This window comes from Hydra viridissima, unplaced genomic scaffold, assembly GCF_058129835.1.
Source record: "Hydra viridissima isolate aposymbiotic clone 2 unplaced genomic scaffold, HvirCarnegie_v1 scaffold_6, whole genome shotgun sequence".
In the NCBI taxonomy this organism is placed as follows: domain Eukaryota; kingdom Metazoa; phylum Cnidaria; class Hydrozoa; order Anthoathecata; family Hydridae; genus Hydra; species Hydra viridissima.
This window is the reverse complement of record NW_028324305.1, coordinates 5,461,812-5,481,119: the sequence shown is the minus strand read 5'-3', so window position 1 is coordinate 5,481,119 and position 19,308 is coordinate 5,461,812. Positions and strand designations below refer to the sequence as shown.

General features: G+C 29.6%; 4 protein-coding genes across 7 annotated transcripts; 3 read left to right on the top strand and 1 right to left on the bottom strand.

The window, feature by feature from the left end:
* On the top strand, positions 1–3,914 carry LOC145190422 (uncharacterized). Of its 4 annotated transcripts, none has more exons than XM_090090795.1 (6): positions 4–321; positions 751–868; positions 1,610–1,824; positions 2,236–2,634; positions 2,912–3,483; positions 3,588–3,914. In XM_090090795.1, exons 1-6 carry the CDS (start codon positions 140–142, stop codon positions 3,800–3,802), a joined length of 1,701 nt encoding a protein of 566 aa, XP_089946921.1. In that variant the 5' UTR covers positions 4–139; the 3' UTR covers positions 3,803–3,914. The 4 variants fall into 4 exon arrangements, with proteins under 4 accessions (XP_089946923.1, XP_089946921.1, XP_089946922.1 ...); XM_090090796.1 differs by having other exon boundaries at positions 117–378; XM_090090797.1 differs by lacking the exon at positions 2,236–2,634 and having other exon boundaries at positions 1–321.
* A 2,461-nt stretch (positions 3,915–6,375) lies between these two features.
* Positions 6,376–8,129, top strand: LOC145190166 (uncharacterized). The gene is made up of 2 exons (XM_080066953.2): positions 6,376–6,996; positions 7,282–8,129. The coding sequence occupies exons 1-2, from the start codon at positions 6,432–6,434 to the stop codon at positions 7,917–7,919; spliced, it is 1,203 nt and encodes a 400-aa protein (XP_079923079.2). The 5' UTR covers positions 6,376–6,431; the 3' UTR covers positions 7,920–8,129.
* A 4,718-nt stretch (positions 8,130–12,847) lies between these two features.
* Positions 12,848–15,708, bottom strand: LOC145189846 (protein saal1-like). The gene has a single exon (XM_080066530.2). The coding sequence runs from the start codon at positions 15,359–15,361 to the stop codon at positions 13,982–13,984; it is 1,380 nt and encodes a 459-aa protein (XP_079922656.2). The 5' UTR covers positions 15,362–15,708; the 3' UTR covers positions 12,848–13,981.
* A 36-nt stretch (positions 15,709–15,744) lies between these two features.
* LOC145189848 (uncharacterized) lies at positions 15,745–18,575 on the top strand. The gene is made up of 4 exons (XM_080066531.2): positions 15,745–15,919; positions 16,940–17,002; positions 17,692–17,797; positions 18,337–18,575. Exons 1-4 carry the CDS (start codon positions 15,875–15,877, stop codon positions 18,504–18,506), a joined length of 384 nt encoding a protein of 127 aa, XP_079922657.2. The 5' UTR covers positions 15,745–15,874; the 3' UTR covers positions 18,507–18,575.
* The last annotated feature ends 733 nt before the right edge of the window (positions 18,576–19,308 follow it).

The following is a 19,308-nucleotide window of genomic DNA, read 5'->3' as shown; positions in this document are numbered from 1 at the left end:
TATTCATTACATTTCATGAAAGAATGGTAAATCAAAAACGTTTCTAGATTTTTCATAATATTTGATGACGTCAAATTTATCTTTTAATCTTGATGTGTTACGAATGCTATACTTTTATATATAATTTATCATTTTATACATGGTTGAACTATTATACTACGCTGCTCTTGGTCGAAATAAAAAAGTGAAGAAATGTTTAAACGATGGGGTTTTCGTTGACGCGATGAACTTTAGTCATGAAACTGCTTTATTTTGGGCAGCAAAGCACAATCACACTTCAACTGTGAAAATTCTTCTGCGTCATGGAGCTGATCCGAACAAGTTAGGGCTCACTCAATTGTAATTTACAAGATGAAACCTATTTAAAATCTGTTTCTAGTAACAACGTTTGATTTTAGATAGAACTTCATATACATACTAAATAAAATAATTAATGGCAAATTAAACTCTATTAACATTTTTCTAACATTCTCGTTTTCTTTTCTGATGGTAAGGTTGGAAGTTAAGGGGTTATTTAAAAACAATAGGACGCAAATTATGAGTAAAATTGAACGTCATATTTCGACTGTTTTGCTAAACCTGCATCAAGTTGTAAACATTCGTGTTAAAAAAAGTACTCAAATGTTCTTGTCAAAAACGTTGTTTGCTTGTCAAAATGTTTACCTAGTAGACCATGTTGTTTTGTGTTTAAAGTTTTTTTTATCTTTTAGAAGTAAAATTTCACTTCAAAACTTCTTTCGAATTTATTAGATTAACCATTAATCGACAAACACCAGTTACTGTAGCAGCAATGAAAAACAGTGCTTCTAGTTTAAAAGCACTTCTTAAAGGAGGAGGAATTGTAAAAGTAGCGCAGCAAAAAATATGTGTAAGCCTACAACTAATATATATATATATATATGTATGTATGTATGTATGTATGTATGTATGTATGTATGTATGTATGTATGTATGTATGTATGTATGTATGTATGTATGTATGTATGTATGTATGTATATATGTATGTATGTATGTATGTATGTATGTATGTATGTATGTATGTATGTATGTATGTATGTATGTATGTATGTATGTATGTATGTATGTATGTATGTATGTATGTATGTATGTATGTATGTATGTATGTATGTATGTATGTATGTATGTATGTATGTATGTATGTAATGTATGTATGTATGTATGTATGTATGTATACAACTATTTATCATGTTTGTTTGATTTAACAACGGCAGATATTAAGATCTTAGTCTTTTAACGAATCTATACTTTTAATATCGGAATTAGGCTCTGATCTTTAGCTAGATTTTCCTGAGTGCATACTTTTGTTGATATTGTTCAAGATAAGACCAAGTGCGTGATAATTTTGTTAGCAAGATGAATTGAGAGGAACCTCTGATTATCTGTGTTCAGGGGGACCGCTAAAAAATTGAGATAAAATGTTTATTAGTTTTACAAATAAATTTTTTTTTTAAAACTGATATATATTTTGCTTACTCATTTTTATTTTGTATTTCAAAGAAAAGTCTAAATTATCATTGAGCCATTGAGTCAAACCAATTTATGGAAGTTTAACAAATTAATTATATTATTTTGGTTTACTTATTTTAGACTGATACAATCAATTGCTTTGGAATTGGGAAAACTGTCCTAAATGAAGAAATATCACCTGATGATGTTTATCAGAATGATAATAGCGACATTTCTTATGATATTCTTGACCTATTTCAAATCAAAAACTGTTATGTAAACCATATTGATTACTCGGTCAAAGTTATTCAAAATAGCTGCTATAACTATTCGTTTCTTGAATTTCAGAAACTCAGGTATTTAGTAAGTTTTTCATATGCAATTTAATACTAAAAATCTCATTTTATGAGAAACGAGATTTTACCGAGTAAAATTTCTTATGTGCAAAGTTTATGCAATCAAGTAATTATCTTTTGTTACCATTATTTACCTTTAATTGCCATTTATAACTAGCTAAATATTACATTCTCTATAAAGCTAAAAAAACATTTGGCAATATGGCATTTTACGTGTTTGCATATCACACAAAAAATGTTATATACTAGGAATTTTATTTTTCTTTCTTTGTAACCTATTCTATAATAAGCTATGAACCCAGGTTAAATGCACCGTGAACATTCATACCAAACTTGATAAAAATATAATTATCAAAATTGTGTTAAAAATTCATTTTAAACTTTAGTTCTTCAAACTCATCTATCTCATAGAAATTTGCGTCATCCTAATGTTCTACAAGCTATGCACTACTCGAACAAGCCACCAAAAAACATGTTAATAATGGAGTCTGTTTTAAATGGGAACTTATACCATTTAATAAATATACGGCGTATGAAGATATCTATTCCAGTCAGCAAAATATTTTTGATGGATTTAGCACAAGCATGCTCATTTTTGCATAGTAAAAATATCACCCATAATTTTCTCAACTCAACGAGTCTCTTTTTCAATTATTATTGGAATTTAAAGCTTGGAAACTTCGAGTATGCTGAAATGCCAACGTTTTCTTCCCCGCCGATGCATAAAATGATTTACGATTTTCATTCACATTACATGGCACCGGAAGCAATTACTAATTTTGTAAAATCACCTCAAAGTGATGTATATAGGTAGATTACTTTATATGAATGTAAACGAATAAGCTAGTAGTGTATCTTAACAAAATTTAAGTTGTTTTTGATACACTCTGCTGAATAAACAGGTGAGTGGAGTAACAAGCATTAATTAGAAATCGATTAATTGCTTGTGAGTTCTTGAAAGAGCGTAAAAAAAATTTCCATTATTAAATATACAGTGTTATAGTTGTTACATTAAGTATAATACTAATATAGCAGTTTGAAAGTTTTACGGATAAAAGTATTCATTTTATAAAGTATTTTCATTTAGTTTTGGTTGCATAACTTGGGAAATTTATGGGCGCAGAGTTCCTTGGGGTTGGTTAAAAGAAGTGAAAATTGAAAAATTTGTTTCATTAAATTTTGACATCAATCTTCCTAGACACAAATTCTGGCCATCATTTGTTCATGATATTATAGAAAACTGTACAAAAAAAGAGCCAACGGGCCGTTTTACATTTATTGAAATTATCAACAAAATTCAAAATATCTTAGATACAGTAATAGAAGATTGTTCCGAAAGTTTGCAATGCCGTTCTCCTCCATTTTTGCGCAATGACTTAACAAAACAGAAGTTTTTTCCAAGAATTTTTAAAGATTTTCAATCGAAAAAGTGCAAAAAGCCAAGATTGGAAATTTCAGACACAGCTGCAATCGATAAAAAGATGCTGCAAACTATTTATGTGAATTCCAATTATTTGCAACTCAAAAAGATATCCGTTAGAAATTTGCATTGTGAAGAGATTAATTTGTGTGCTGTTCCTAAGAATACTTATGAAAATCAGCGTCAGGTTTCGCTGCTTCCGCAAAATCAAAAAGATCAATTATGGAGCATCCAAAAAGGTCTCAACAAATATTTGATTGATAAAATATGATAATGAAGTATTAAGATTTGATTATATGAGAAAAAATTTAATTGGGTAGAATATTATTTTTTATTTTTTTAGAAACGTTAAATCAGTGTAAAGGAATTGATTTACAGAAAAACCAAAAGCTTTCAACAGAGTCTCCTATCATTAATGAGCAACTATATATCTCAAAATCAGCTCCGGAAAGTGAAATTAAAAATCAGTCGTTTGTAAAAAAAAGAATAAAGAAAAAATGGGCAATATATGCCCATTTTGAAAGAGATATTCGAGGTCGTCGCTTGAAAAAGGAATAAAAAAGCACTAGTTATCAACCTCCAATGTCAATGTGTTATTTTTGTTTTTGTTTTTTTTATAATTACAAATTGTCAAAATTGAAGGTATTTACCCTGAGCCTTCTTCATTAAACATTCAGTTTGAAATTTACAGTAGGGTGGGGGTGAAAACTACATTTTTTAGAAACTCAATTATTCTCTCTGATTTCCATGGTGATTATAGAAAAATTTAAAAAGTAAGACTAAAATGAGCAAAATTGGACAAGAGTTACCCCCTGCAGCAGTTTTTGACTAATATTACCAACTATTATGACGACAATTTTACATTTTTTTAAATATTTTTCAGAAGAAGCTTTAACGTGATAACATATCAGGCATCATTTTATTTTATCCATAAGTATTATGACCAAAATAATTATAGTGACGTACATAACTTCAGGTTATCTACTCTTGTTAGATTGATTCTGTTTGAATTTAGCCAATAAAACTTTTCTGAAAAGAACTTGTTTTTTAAGTATTGTAAGTATTAAATTACTGTATTTCTTATAACATTTTTTATGTAATAAAATTGTTAAAACTATGAACCGTAGTAATGGAGGAGCACATATTTTTGATTCCGTAACCAGGAGGAGGCTACTTGGGACAATGCACTCTTCTTAGTAGCACAGCTGAAGCATTAAAATTTGCAATACTTCAGTATTCTAAAGAATACAACATCATTTTGGATGATTTGCAAGTGCTGGGCTGTGATGGAACTAATGTAAACACCGGAAACAAGGATGGTGTTTTTAGATTAAGTTAAAGCATAAACAACAAATTACAATGGATAATTTGTTTGCTACATGCAAATGAGCTTCCACTACGTCGTTTGTTTGAGGAGTTGGATGGACCAATATTTGGTCTTTGATGTCATTCAGACTCTATTGGAAAGTCTCTTGAAGCTAGTTAAATCTTGAAGGTTGTTGATTTTCAATATATAAACCATATGTAGAAATGCCAGAAGTGGACAGAAAAGTTCTTAGCACAGATCTGCTTTACCTTTTTAACATATACCAAGCTGTACTATGTGACACTTGTTCCATCAATCTGGAGAACCGCAGCCCTGGAAAATTAGCTCATTCTAGGTAGCTCACCACTGCCAACAGGATCCTCAGAATATATGTTTTTACCAGCAATCCCTCATCAAATTTGGTCACTATAACTACATTCATTATGCAGGTTTATATGGTTCGTTATCAAGAAGAAGACTTCTATCCTTCATGGCAGCAGGTATCTGTGCAGCACAATAGTCAAATCATAGTATTTGCCAGCTGCATGACGTAAGCTAGTAGACAAAGTTATTTAAACAAATGCATTCTTTGGTCATCAAGAAAATATCCTTCTGGCAATGATATCAGATGAGCAGTCAGAAATCTGAAAGCTAGGTGTTAGGCGTGTTACAGTTAGCAAGAGAAGAAAGAAGTATGAAAACTAGTTAAACCAGTGTACAACATTTCAAAGTTCCTACTCTCAATTTTATGGCAAAGTAGAGTTGAGAGTTTATTGATTAATTAGTAATTCTTGCTCATTAAATGTTTCAAAAGCTCTTTTGATTCTTCTGTCACTTCTTCTAACAAATGAACTTCCATGTGAAGCAAATCGTAATGTAGGGACATATTTTAGGAATTGACGTGATTTACCAATAGAATTTAAAGATCTTTACTGATGTCTCATACTTCGTCTTTGAATAGCATCATAATTAAAACTTTACAATAACTCATTAGATTTTTTACTATTTTGAGATTTATCCACTTCTAGTGGTAAAACCTCTTCTTTATCTATTTTTCTGTCAGCAATTTTAATGAAATTTCTATTAACACTTTTTACATCTTCATCTTAATGAGAAGTATTAATGGAATGTCTGGCATTAACCAATTTTTTGCTTAATACACAGTGATTTAGGAAAAATATGCATTTTTCTGGAATTCACAGCAGATGCAGCCACCACTGACAATGTAGCACTGATGAGCAACTGGAAGAGGCAAGGAAGAGTATACTAATATTTAACACCAAGGCACATTACAACACTACTTAATACAACCTATGAATGTTAAAATTATTTAGTGAATGCACTTGTTTAATTCTAAAACTCCTTTAAAATAACCTGTTAATAGACTAATAATAATGCATTCAAATGGAAGGATACAACAAATCATTATTTGGAATAAAAAAATTTCAAGTAAGGAAAATTTATTTCAAATTTGACCAAAAAATTGCTGCTGGTGGTAATTTTTGGCCAACTTGGCTCATCTTAGTCTCGTTTTTTTAATTTCACTCCACCCTAATACATAGTAATAAAATGTAACACATTAAGATTATCGAGAATTATATACCATGCATTGGTTTAATAGTTTTATTGTTTAAATTACAAAATAATTGTTAACATTTAAGGAAAAGATGTTCGGGCTAACACAATATACAAAAACCACGTTTTCTTGAACGCTTGCTTGTCTTTTTAACAGATTTTAATAGTTCTGTATAAAGTTTTTTTTTTATGTCAAAATGTTGATTCAAATCATGTTTAACTAACTGAGTAAACTTTTATAAAGTAAACTGCATTTAAAGTTTTTTGGTTTTTGATAACTCCTAAACTTGTGCGTGAATAAATAAAATGAGGTTGGTCTTAATATTGCTACTAACATTTTATAATTTTTTTCATGGATCATTCGGCGTGAACGTTTTAGTTTTCGGAGGCAATGGATTTATAGGGAGTCATGTTTTTGAAAAGTTGAAATACCTTGACTACCGCATAACGTTCGTAAACCGTGGAAACCTTTACTATAACACAAAAAACACGATGGAATCTTTCAGAACAATTTTGTGTGATAGAAACACGTTGCTTCGGAAAAGTTGCATGGACCTATTGTCTGACGAAATATACGATTTCGTTCTCGATTTCAGTTCTTATCAGGAGCAACAAATTGAACAAGTAATTGAAATTTTAAGAAATAGAGTTGGTCTATATGTATTTGTAAGTACAGATGCAGTTTATGACACAAAAACAAGAAAACATGACGGACCGGCGAGAGAGGTTGATGTTAGTGCTGATAGTGTCAACCAACCGAGGGATTTGAGCAAATATGCTTCTAATAAACTGGATTGTGAAAGAGCATTAATAAAACAAAGAAAGTTTTCCGGTTTTCCATACGTTATACTCCGCTTAGCGACTGTAATAGGTAAGTAGTTAAGAGAGTTACTAAGTCTAAAATAGCAATACCTGGGATGTATAAAGGTGTAATTGTGGGGAGGAGGGTCGTCAAATAGTTTAACTTCTCCTGTAAAAAGAGTTCACTTGAACTACTCCAAGTTAAATAAGTAAATTCGAATTATTATCTCAAAACTTTCTCTTCTACATTAACTCTATGTTTCTTAACGATATCAATACAATAGTAATGATACAATAGTAATGATTGCTATCGATATGCTATCGATACAATAGTAATAATTCAATTTTAATTTAGGTGAGCGTGACACAACATTACGTTGGTGGATTTACCAAGTACTTATGAAAGTGCACAGGGATATTAATGTTAAAGTTCCTTTGCCAAATGCAGTTAAGAAGATAAATCACAGCATGGTTTACGCCGGAGATGTTGCTAGCGCTATTATGAAAATTCTGGAAAGACCTGCTGTTTTTCATGATCAAGTAATAAACCTAGCTTTTAAAGAGCCAGAAAACTTAGAAAGTTTACTCGGCTCAATAGCTGATTGCTTAAAGCTGGTTAATGTTACTTATGATTACAACATTGATACTGCTTGGTTTAAATATCCAGCCGTTCAAATGGGACCGATTGATACAGCCAAAGCTGAATTGATTCTAGGGTGGTCACCCATCAAATTTTTGGATGCGTCAGAAAGAGTATGTAGGTTTTTTGAAAAGGCAATGATTGATTCTCGTTACATCAAGGATAAAGAGCTTATGCTTGCCGAACTATTAGAAGAAGGACTTCCAGAAGACTTTATAGATGAACTGCATTTTTTTGATGTTTTGAAAAAAGAATATGGAGCAGAGGTAATGAAAGGAATAGATTTAGGGTTTGACGAAATAGAAAACTTAATTGAAGCACAAAAAAAAGATGAAATAAAAAATGAATTGTAAAAGATGAAAAAAAGTTGTTACTTAGTTATCACCCAAGATGTCAAATTTGGATATTTTTGAAGTACTTTACTCCATTAATGGCTCATACAAGCATATTAGATATTTTTAATGGGTCATGCAAGCGTATTAGATATTTTTATAATGTTGGTAACTTTTAGAATTTTTGTAAATTGTTGAAAAAGCACAACAATACTTTCTGTTTTTGTTTCATGATATTGAACTTAGTTACTTGATGAGCGTTACAGAATAATCTAAACCCAAATGATTTTTTAGACATACGAAGTTCTAAAGAATTGCACTAATAAAACAGCTGATGGGAATGATTTAGTATGATGATGATGATGATGATGATGATGATGATGATGATGATGATGATGATGATGATGATGATGATGATGATGATGATGATGATGATGATGATGATGATCATCATCATCATCATCATCATCATCATCATCATCATCATCATCAAATTTTTTGCATTTGACTTGTTATGTGAGTTGAGATCCCTGTTTCAAAACTTTGTGAAATGAAAAATTCTTGTAATAACAAAATGCCGAACAATATTTTTTTCTAAATTATGTGCATGTTCTTTATGCAGATCATACAAAAACTGAAAGTGACAGGATTCTTTAACTTTATTGATGAGAATCATGTCCAGTCCCTTTCTTTCAAGAAATTCGTTTATGAACCTCATAAAAATTGTTTTCATTTCACAAACTAGTGACATAAAAACTGATGGATTGTCAGTTGAACTGAAAAAGAGTGTATCTTCACACCTACCACATAACTTAACTTTTTGAACAAGCCACCCAGCCATGTGTGAAAGGGCTTGTTTAATTGGTCATATTGAAATTTCTCCAGTAAACCTATAAACTAATCCTGGTAGAAAAAAACAGATTTTTTTAGGTCTTTCTACTTCTTCTACTTCTACTACAATCTGAGATTTTTTGATTGCAACACTTCATAAATTCATTTAGATTGAAAGGTGTGACAAAATCTGAGCCTTTATAAAGTTGCTATTAGATTTTCTTTTCTTTACAGATAAAAGTAGTAAGGTATTTCGGTATGCAGCTTGAAGTTGTCGTACATTAGGATGGTCATTCCATCCACCTTTGCTTCGAAGAATGGAAAAAAAAATTCTTAATTCAATCCTGATTGAAACAAGAAGTATAAACAAACTCAAGACCTTCAGAAAATAGCTCTCTACTTAAGGTTAGCACGCTATCTGTTGTGACACTTAAACCCTTGTAAGATTATATACTTGCTTGACTTTTAACAAGGCAAAAATTAAATTTCTCAATCCAATACTTTAACTCTTCCAGTTGAGAAATACTGTCTCCTTTTAAAGTTGGAGCACAACGAGCTGGTTTATCTGCGCACAACTTACAGTTATGGACAAAATAATAGTAGTGTGATTAAAATTAGCAAATTAATATTATTATCTTTAAACAGTTACTGAAAATGAAATTGTAATACTGGGTTATTAATTAAATAGGTGTGAGATGATAAACTAATTAGTAGAAAATTTAAAATTTTTGCTTTTATTTATAATAATTATATAAGTATAAAAAACAGGTTGGACTAATAATAGTAGTATTAATTTATTTAATGTTATATTGCAAATAATTTAATATAATAATAGTATATAATAATAATAGTATATAATAATAATAGTATATAATAATAAAATAGTATAAATATTACCAAAAAAATGATATAAATTTAATTAAACAATAGCAAAAAATTAATATTTAATTGCATGCCCTCGGTTTTTTATCACAGCTTTGCATCTATTCGGCATTGAGTTAATCAAATTTTGACAACTTTCTAAAGGAATGTTATTCCAAGCATTCTGGACAACTTGCCATAACTCCTGCTGATTTTTTTAGTTTTTGACTATAAACTGCCTCTTTTACATCCGTCCAAAGGTTTTTGATCGGATTGAGATCCGGTGACTGTGCAGGCAAATCCATAACTGCAACCCTATTCTCGATGAACCAACTTTTTACCCTGCAACTGGTATGCTTTGGATCGTTGTCCTGCATATAAACCCATCTTAGGGGCATATCTTCTTCTGCATAGGGCAACATGGTATTTTGTAATATTTGAAGGCATATGTCTTAGTCCATAATACCATCAATCTTACAGATTGGCCTTACGCCATAATAAGAAAAACAACCCCAAATATTTATTTTTGCTCCGCCATGTTTTGCAGTTTTTATGGTGTATTGCGGTTTGTATGCAGAGTTAGGTGGCCTCCTTACATACATCCTGCGTCCACTTGACCCAAATAAAACAATTTTACTTTAATCAGACCACAAAATATTACCCCATTTTGAAACAGGCCAATCTGCATGCGTTTTTGCAAAATGTAATCTTGCTACCACATGCCTTTTTTCAAAAGGGGAACTTTTCTTGGGCTTCTGGCGACTAACTTACTTTGTACTAACCGCCTACGTACTGTTCTCGAAGAAACACTTAAATTTAAATCTTCTGTAATATGGTGGGAAGTTACAAAAGGATCGGCAATAGCAGCACGTTTTATCAATCTGTCTTCATGTTCAGTCGTTTTTTGTTTTCGGTCCCTTGTTTCGCCTACATTTTTCCATTTTAGAGCGTTTCTAACCATCATAGGAGAACAACTTAATGTCTCTTGAATAAATTTGTATGTTTTCCCTTCTTGCTTTAATTTAATAATTAGTTGTCTCTTTTCTGCACTACAATGCTTTGCACGACCCATAATTTCTATTTATAAAATAAATTTATACAATTATTTTATATATTTCATTAAATTAACACTAAAATTAATCTTACCTTTAATTAGTCTTACTAAAGCCAAATAAACAAAAAGCTAATATAAATAAATTGATAGGAAACAACAGATTGGGGAAAACCTCAATGAATGGGACAGTTTTTGCAAAATGCTTTTTAAACGTAGATAAAATTGTTTAATATATATATTTAAATATGTTTGATAACCACCGACTCTTGATCAATGATATAGTAAAAAAAAAAATTGGATTTGCATTTGGCTATTGGAAAAAAGAGAGTTTTATTGGAGCATGACATTTGTCCCATTCATTAAGGATGTCTCATTGAATGGGACAAACATAAAAGAATTAAAAATAAACGTATTTAATTCAATCATTTTTCAAATTAGTTTATTAATTGTAAATGTAGTTAAATTTATAGATACATACATAAAGACCACACAAAAAATATTTTTAACTTTAAACATTTTAACACTAAATAAATTTCAATCAAAGCAGAACTTTCTCATTTTAGAATATTATATTTAGTTATTTTTATTTAAATAAAATATTGCAGTATAAAAGTGTGTAAATAATACCCATTACCCATGGGGATAAAAGTAAGGGACTGCAGCATCCCTCTGCTGAGCTGTAAATAATACTTTATTAAATTCATTCAATAGGTAGTACTTTGTCCCATTCAATATGCGCATCACTTTACCCAAAAATGATTAGTCACACCAAAAACACCATTAATTAAGCTTGAATGTTTTACTCACTGTAGTACTAGAGACTGCTATCTATTTAAGCGTGTAATTTTATTTTCCATAACTTCAAAAATTGCTGCAAAATCAGAAAAACAAAAACACTTTAAAAAATTACTTTTTACATTCGAAAACACAATAACATCAATTGTCATTACGGTCATAGAGCAATAGGATGGATAAGTCGGTCAGTTGAGTTCTTGTTTCTATCACTCTTTGTTACAGGAATTTGAATATCCTTACATCGATGCTTGTATAAGAATCTGAGTCTTTCCCATTCATTAAGGTTCTCCCCTATGTTATTTTAACCTACAATTCTAGATATGTTCGTATATAAAATTCGGGACTTCCCTAAAGTAATTTGAACAGTGTTACCAACATTTTTTACTCCCATTTTATTATTTAGTGTTTGTATTACTGTTATGCCTAAATTTATTAATTTATATTTAAATTTACATAAAATTATTATCAAAAATCATTGTTTTACTAGTCACTACTATTATTTTGTCCACAACTGTATATGAATTCAATATGTCGATGAAGTATCCATACGTTCAACAAATCTCGCTGTTGGTACGACACTCAAAGGAAGTAAATTATTAGAATAGCAATATAATACAGAAGCAACCTGATAACTGAAAGCTTGAGTTGCATGTTTTACTTTCATAGATAAAAGAGGCCCAGGGTCTAAGTACCTGTCAGTTAGTTTTGGTACGAGATGCACAGAGTTTATTTTTTACAAAGTGTATCTTTTTGTCTGTCTTGTTTTACAGAGTTTTTAAATGGAAAATCTTTCATAACAATTATAAAAATAGGAAACTTTATTGACTCGGAGAGAGAACTGCGATCAAAAGCTTGATTGTGTATACTTTCCATTACCGAACAAAATCAAATTCACAAAAGTACCAGATAAATTCCATTTTTAATTTTTAAAAATTCACGAAGAAAAATTTTAAACATGCAAAAAAGTAAAAGTAAAATATAGCTAAGTCATTTTTCGAAAAATAATTCTTTAAAGAGTTCTTAAAAATAAATTTTCCTTCACAAATAACTAAAACCCTTACGGTGCAATACCGATCATACACCTGATAAATCATGACAATTTTTCAAAGATAGTTGTTTAACAAATCTTTTAACTAAAATATGTCTTTATTTTAAAGGAATGCAAACTCATTGCATGAAAATATTGCCTATAATAAACTAATTTACTTTAAATTGATAAAAGAACTAAATATACGAAATATCGAAATCACAACTTTTCGTTAAGTCGACAGTTTTATGTTATATATGTATGTATGTATGTATATATGTATGTATGTATGTATGTATGTATGTATGTATGTATGTATGTATGTATGTATGTATGTATGTATGTATGTATGTATGTATGTATGTATGTATGTATGTATGTATGTATGTATGTATGTATGTATGTAGCCCAGTCTCATCTTATACTAAAAACACTCTTGGATTTAAACTGATTCTTAAATAGAAGTTAAATGCAATAATGCAAAAACGAATAAGATGGCAATTTCATAAAGTATAAAACCATGTAAGCGAACTTTTGTTAAAGATTCAAGTAAAATCATTAATCATTAAGGAGAGTACTTATTTCCTTAGAAATAAAAACTAGGGAGTACTTTTGACTGGACCGAAATAAATCATCGGGGAATCCGTGGTTTTTTCTTTACAAACTTTTTGTCTGTTCCATTTTAAAGCTGAATGGAGTAACCTTTCTGACAAAAATTCATAAAACCCATTATGCAATTAAAAGTTGTTAACAAAATCGTGAGTGTCGGCAAAAAGTCAACTGCTCTAAGATGTTGAGCATTTCACGTAAAGACATCAGTAGAGTACATTAAAAGAGTCAAAATAGGTTTCATCAAATGCAGTAAATGCCCATGTTGTCTTTTTGTACTCATTACAATTTTATATGTTATTACATTTATGTAACCTCTTTAAAAACCAATTAGATTACTCACCACATCTTGAAATCATTTTTAATTGTCAATTAGTTACAATTTTAAAGATAACTTTGAAAATCTTTTGCGGTTGAACAACTTTTTAATAACTTGAGGCATTAATGTATGCTTTAAGAAATTCGGTGAACCTTAGCAAACATGAAAAGCAACAAGGTTTATGGGTTTGTGCTTGTTTGGGCTTGAATTTAAGAACAAATAAAATACTATGTTTTAATTTCACCTAAAAATGATCAGGATATAATTGTATATGAACTATTTCTAAAAAATTATCATTAATTTCAACTCATATAAAAATGGGTTAGTTTTTAATTAGTATTGCATTACTTAGAACTAGATTGGAATATTTAACACTTAATTAAATAAACAATATTCATTTTGTAAAATATATCAGGAAGTCAGATGCAAAACAAGTACCCTATATAAAGTTCTCATTTGAAATAGACAAGAATTTCTCAAGGTATAAAGGACTTAAAAGATATAAAAAAGTAAACATGGTACTTTCTTTAAAAGAAAGTGTTTTTTTTATTGATAACTAGTTTAACAATGTTATGAAAACAATTATGCTATAAATTGAGGTTTTCACTAAAATTTGCCAAATTTTCTGAGAAGTGTGCAAAGTCCTCTGAGTGCACTCCAATAACAGAACACAAATCAATAATGCTTTTAACCAACAATTTCTTGTCTTTTAAAACCGCAAAAAGGTTTTCAAAGCTACCTTCACATACAGTCAAATTATAAAAAATGTCGTGAAATGGTTCAAGATATACCATTAGATATATGTGGTTAAGTTCTGCCTCTTCGTTAGTGTCATACTCACTTAGTTTTTCATTTAAAATATCAATAAGAAATACTAAAAGGTTATAGCTTCCATTTATCATAGTTAAAACTGTTTTGGTATTCCCTGATAACAAACAACTTAAAACAGAATAAAATGATTGTAAAGATTGATCCTTAACTCTTGGATTGTTACCAGCAAGAAGGTGACTAAAAGTAGAACACAAAAACTCCACTAATGATTCACGTTTTAAAAGCTCACAAACACAAGGAATAGTAGTTGTAAATGATTGTAGTATATGTAACAAGTTTGACATAGGTTCTTGCTTGTTGTGTTCTTTTAAAAGAGAATATACCTCAAGCAAGCAATCTAAAATTTCTTTGCAATATAACTCCATAAGCTTATCAGAATTATCAAACAATATATCTAAAATTTCAACAATATTCATCACAATATTGACATTCAAAGAATTTCGTAGTATTCTTATTAACTGGTCAACTGGATGTGGATCTAAGCTTGATGTTTCAAATGTATTAATCCATTTTTCTAAAACACTTTCATGCGACAATAAAACACAAAGTAATCGTGTTAGTTCAACTAAACTCAATGAATCAGTAAGATTGAGATATTCCAGTAAAGTTTCACAAAAATTTTCATTAGATGTCATCCCCAAAGCAACTTTTTCAACACATGACATGTTACCTAGAATCCCAAAGCAGATTTCTAATAAACGTGGAGATTGAGTTTTATCTAATACATGCATTAATATGTCTTGACTGTCATTCTCATAGAGAAACACAGAAACATCACAATTTGCACTAATGTCCCAAAGTTCACATATCTCTTCTTCAAATGCATTAAGTAGTTCTTTTATATTATCATTATTACATTCATTAAAAGTTTGAGATTCATTTTCACTTTTGTCCAAATTAGATTTTAGTAAATTTTGTTTTGGTTTTATTTGAATGTCATAGATTTCTTCTTCCTTTTGGGAAAACAGCTTCAGAATGACAGAAAGTACCCACTTTTTACTGAATAGTGATTCTCCAATGTAATCAGCTTTTAACTTTGTTTTTTCTTCATGAGTCAAAGGAGGGGGTGAAGGGTTACGTAATGGCTGAGACATTGAACTGAAGCACTCTATACTAAATTTATCAAAATACTTCATTTTAAAAAATCAACTTTGTTACCAAGTTTAAAAAGCCATATTTTATAAAATACTTAAACTATATAAGGATAAATAATACAAATTTGTGATATTTTGCAAGGGTGTTGACTTTAAATTAAAAAAAAAGGAACTTAAAATATATATTAACAATTACTAATATAATCAGTTAAATAAACTATCTGTTGTTATGTTTTACATGTTAAATAAATAATATTAATAGGCATATATTACACTTTTTAAATTGTTTTAGAAAATAAAATGTTACTAAGTATATTTGTTTATTGGTGAATCACATTTCATTATTTGGTAAGCACCATTATAAATAATAATTAATCGGTAACCGGATAATTTGTGCTAAAGACTAGGCACAAAGGTTTAAAGATTACCTCTTCGTTCCAGCGCATGCGCCTTATTCGCCATATTTGTGTCAGCTTTTCTTTGGTCTTCTGAGCAAGCGAGCGGACTGTTGAAGGGTGTAGGTTGTGACTTAAGTATTCTTCACATTGCTAAACCATGTTTTCCTATTCCAAATACGCTTTACCCGCATTAAGAAATGTGGTAGGTTTTATTTTATATCAGCAAGTTTTTTTTGTGTAATAAACAATAAGATTTTATCTGATATTACTAATAATTAAAATTGGTCCTAATTAAAATTTGAGCGAACTGAATATGTAAGGAAGCATTAGTAGTATGAGAAAATCACTTAAAGCGTAAAAAATAAAATATTAAATGGCTCTTACATTTTCTTTCCCATTAATAATTTTTGTGAATAATTTACATTTGTCAGGTCCCTATTTTAATAAAGCTTTAGAACGGTTATTTTTGACTGCACGTGTGCTCTCTTATTCCTGTTTGCTGAAAAAGTATGAAAAATTCACTGTTGTAGGCTCTTTTAATACTTCATGCTACAAAGATTTCAATATGGGGCAGTAAATTCGAAAAGTTTAACTGTTCATTTCAAGACACCTGAATATAATTCTTCGTAGTTATCTTAATATATCTATCCACAGGAATTTAAGTAACTTGTTAAAAGATGTTTGTCATTATAAACTTAAACTTTGTGTAACCATTTGTAAATAACTTGATGAAAAAATGTTAACTTTTTTTTCTTTTCTAACTCCTTTTTCTTTGTTTCTTGCATGTCTTTATGTCACTCATCAAAGAGTTTGATCATATTACCACATCTAATTTTTCCATAATGCACATTTCTATTTTTAACATCAAAGTGATCAAATATTTATGTAAGCTTGGCCTATTTAGGAATATTATTAAAAACTATTTAGTAGTTGTAAAACGAGTAACAGTTGTTATACCATACATTAGACTGAAAATGATTTCATTAAATAAATTTTTTAAATCCAAAGAATTATGTTAGTAGGCTAAAAAACTGAATAGTATTTAACAGGTTCTTCAAGTTTTATCCATCTAATGTGCCCAGTTACTTTATGCACTTAAAGATCAATGTATTTCTCATAACTCTTTCAGACGGTTGTTTTGTTTACAATATTAAATTTAATTTGTTACCTCAATAACCAATACTTTATGTTAACTAGATATTTACTCTATTTATTCTTATAGGCTCGTGCAGCACTAAAGCCACAAAGCAGTATACTTGCAAGAGCTCCAATGGTGCAATCACAGGTTGAGTTTTGCTTTTCTTTATAAGATTTTAAAATACTATAATATTTTTTCCTTACTTTCGATAATAAATCAGTTTAAATCCAAGAGTGTTTTGAGTTAAATTCTTGCAGAAATCTTTTAAAGAATTTGTACATTTTTTTTTTTAAATGGGTAATTGAATATTATTTCTGGCCATGTTCCTCTGCCCTGAGTTTTAACTAGGAGTTAATTCTTAGTGGAAAGAGTATTTATGGACATGAATTTTTTTAATAAACAATAAAATTTAACTGACCATTCTGTTAAATAATCAAATTCTATACTTTTCAAACTTTAATCTATACTTATTATAATATATGAAATTTGTAGCAATATTTTTTGAATGTTGTTATTTCTGCTAAAAATAATTAATAGAATATGTGGTCTTAAGCTAATACATAAAATCTTTACAATAAGTATCATAAAATGTTTGCTATTTAACTCTTATGGTTGCTATTTAACTCTTTGAAGGAAATACTTTGGTTTAAAGAAAATTTTTGAATAATTTTTTCTACATTATATGCAGACTTTCTAGGATTTTAGCTTTAAAGCATTCTAAGTAAAAATGATTTTAAAATTTCTCTTTTAAGAATAGTTCTCTTGGTTTTTTTATAGCATTTTAATTATATATTCAGTACCATACTTGAGCAACTTTTTTATAAATTTTCATTTAGGCTTTAGTTCCTCTAACTCAGTCTATTCACACCACATCTGTTTCACGCGATATTGAACAAGCTGCAAAATTTATTGGAGCTGGTGCTGCTACTGTAGGTTGTGCAGGTAACTATTTTGAATAATATTATTAATATATTATAAATGAACAAATAATGTGGCTGGAAAGTTGTATACTTTTCTGCAATAACAGTTGAGTCTCTTAAGTATGTAAGTAAATTAAGATCTCTCCTCCTCAATGGCATTTTTGAGAATTTCCCCCTATCCCCCCAAGACAGAAGTAGTTTTTTTTTTCCACACACTATATAGACACATCTATTAATGTTGGGTAATTTCTAGTCACCTGGTTTTCTTTTCTTACAGCTTTAATTGGCTTAAATTTGATACGAATGAGTTGTTTTTTGTTTTAAAAAAAATTACATTGACACAAAAATGCTTTGTAATTTTTTTTTTAAATTACAAAGGATTTTTAATCATTAAAATGGTTCCAAGTATTTTTTAATTTAAATCACTTTCTATTAAGTAGTTTTAAATAGGTGAAGATCGGTTAATTATTAGTTTAAGGACTTTAAGGTTTTATTGGTGTTAACTCAATGTTCATAATTTAAAGTTTTTCATAATTTATTTTCACTTTCTGCTATCTTTAGGATCTGGAGCAGGTATTGGAACAGTATTTGGAAGCTTGATTATTGGTTATGCCAGAAACCCATCACTTAAACCTCAACTGTTTTCCTACGCTATTTTGGGATTTGCTTTATCCGAAGCTATGGGACTTTTTTCCCTTATGATGTCCTTTTTAATCCTTTTTGGACTGTAGGCGCCGTAAATATATCAGAATAATTGTAGTCATGTTGTGATAGTGGAAATGTTTTAATACCTTTCTTTATGCTGTTTTGTTTAATACCTGACATTTTTTCCTCCTTTTAGATGCTCGAAATGTTCATCAAAACTTTTATTTTTTTTTATACTTTTTAAATTTACTGAATGTAATTGCAACATCCAAAAATCTATCGATTTTATTTCCGCACCTATTTTACTTGTGGTGTTAACCCAACAGGATTTTTCTAAAACTTATGGTCTGCCTCTGCGTAGTTAAAACGTAGTACTCCCTGTCACAAAATACTGTTCTGATTTTGTAAAAGACTTAAAAGAAATCGGAGCAGTATTTTGGGATAAAGGGAGTATAAGTTCTAATCAAGTACCATTGGTTTTTCAATTTTTCTATTTTTCCTACTGAATTAAAATGTTCCTTTTGAATATTCTGCTTTTACCAGCACGAACGCAGAGGTACATTTTGATGACCATGGAGTTTTACCAGCGCGAAGGCAGAGGTACATTTTGATGACCATGGAGTTTTCTTATAGAAGAGAAACTTGGAGTTTGTTGCAAGATCTGAAAAATCGATCAATTTGCATGAGTTGAGTCTAAAAGGTCATCCAACCCTAATTTTAAAGGCGTAATGATGGTACTGTTTTAATTCTATAAAAACTTAATGTAGGACCAACAATTGAGCTTTTGTCGCACTGTGGTAAGAAAGAAATGTGCAATAGTTAAATACACATTTTATTTGTGAAGTGTGAATGGGTTAAACTTTGCGAAAGGTCGTGAATAATTAAAAA

What these genes read in the sequence shown, in the direction of transcription:
- LOC145190422 (XM_090090795.1), top strand. Translation starts at nt 140, where the DNA reads ATGGTTGAACTATTATACTACGCTGCTCTTGGTCGAAATAAAAAAGTG. An exon ending in TAGCGCAGCAAAAAATATGT is followed by an intron (nt 869 to 1,609) that starts GTAAGCCTACAA and finishes TACTTATTTTAG; the next exon opens with ACTGATACAATCAATTGCTT. An exon ending in CTTGAATTTCAGAAACTCAG is followed by an intron (nt 1,825 to 2,235) that starts GTATTTAGTAAG and finishes TCTATCTCATAG; the next exon opens with AAATTTGCGTCATCCTAATG.
- LOC145190166 (XM_080066953.2), top strand. Translation starts at nt 6,432, where the DNA reads ATGAGGTTGGTCTTAATATTGCTACTAACATTTTATAATTTTTTTCAT. An exon ending in CCGCTTAGCGACTGTAATAG is followed by an intron (nt 6,997 to 7,281) that starts GTAAGTAGTTAA and finishes ATTTTAATTTAG; the next exon opens with GTGAGCGTGACACAACATTA.
- LOC145189846 (XM_080066530.2), bottom strand. Translation starts at nt 15,361, where the DNA reads ATGAAGTATTTTGATAAATTTAGTATAGAGTGCTTCAGTTCAATGTCT.
- LOC145189848 (XM_080066531.2), top strand. Translation starts at nt 15,875, where the DNA reads ATGTTTTCCTATTCCAAATACGCTTTACCCGCATTAAGAAATGTG. An exon ending in TACCCGCATTAAGAAATGTG is followed by an intron (nt 15,920 to 16,939) that starts GTAGGTTTTATT and finishes TTATTCTTATAG; the next exon opens with GCTCGTGCAGCACTAAAGCC. An exon ending in CTCCAATGGTGCAATCACAG is followed by an intron (nt 17,003 to 17,691) that starts GTTGAGTTTTGC and finishes ATTTTCATTTAG; the next exon opens with GCTTTAGTTCCTCTAACTCA.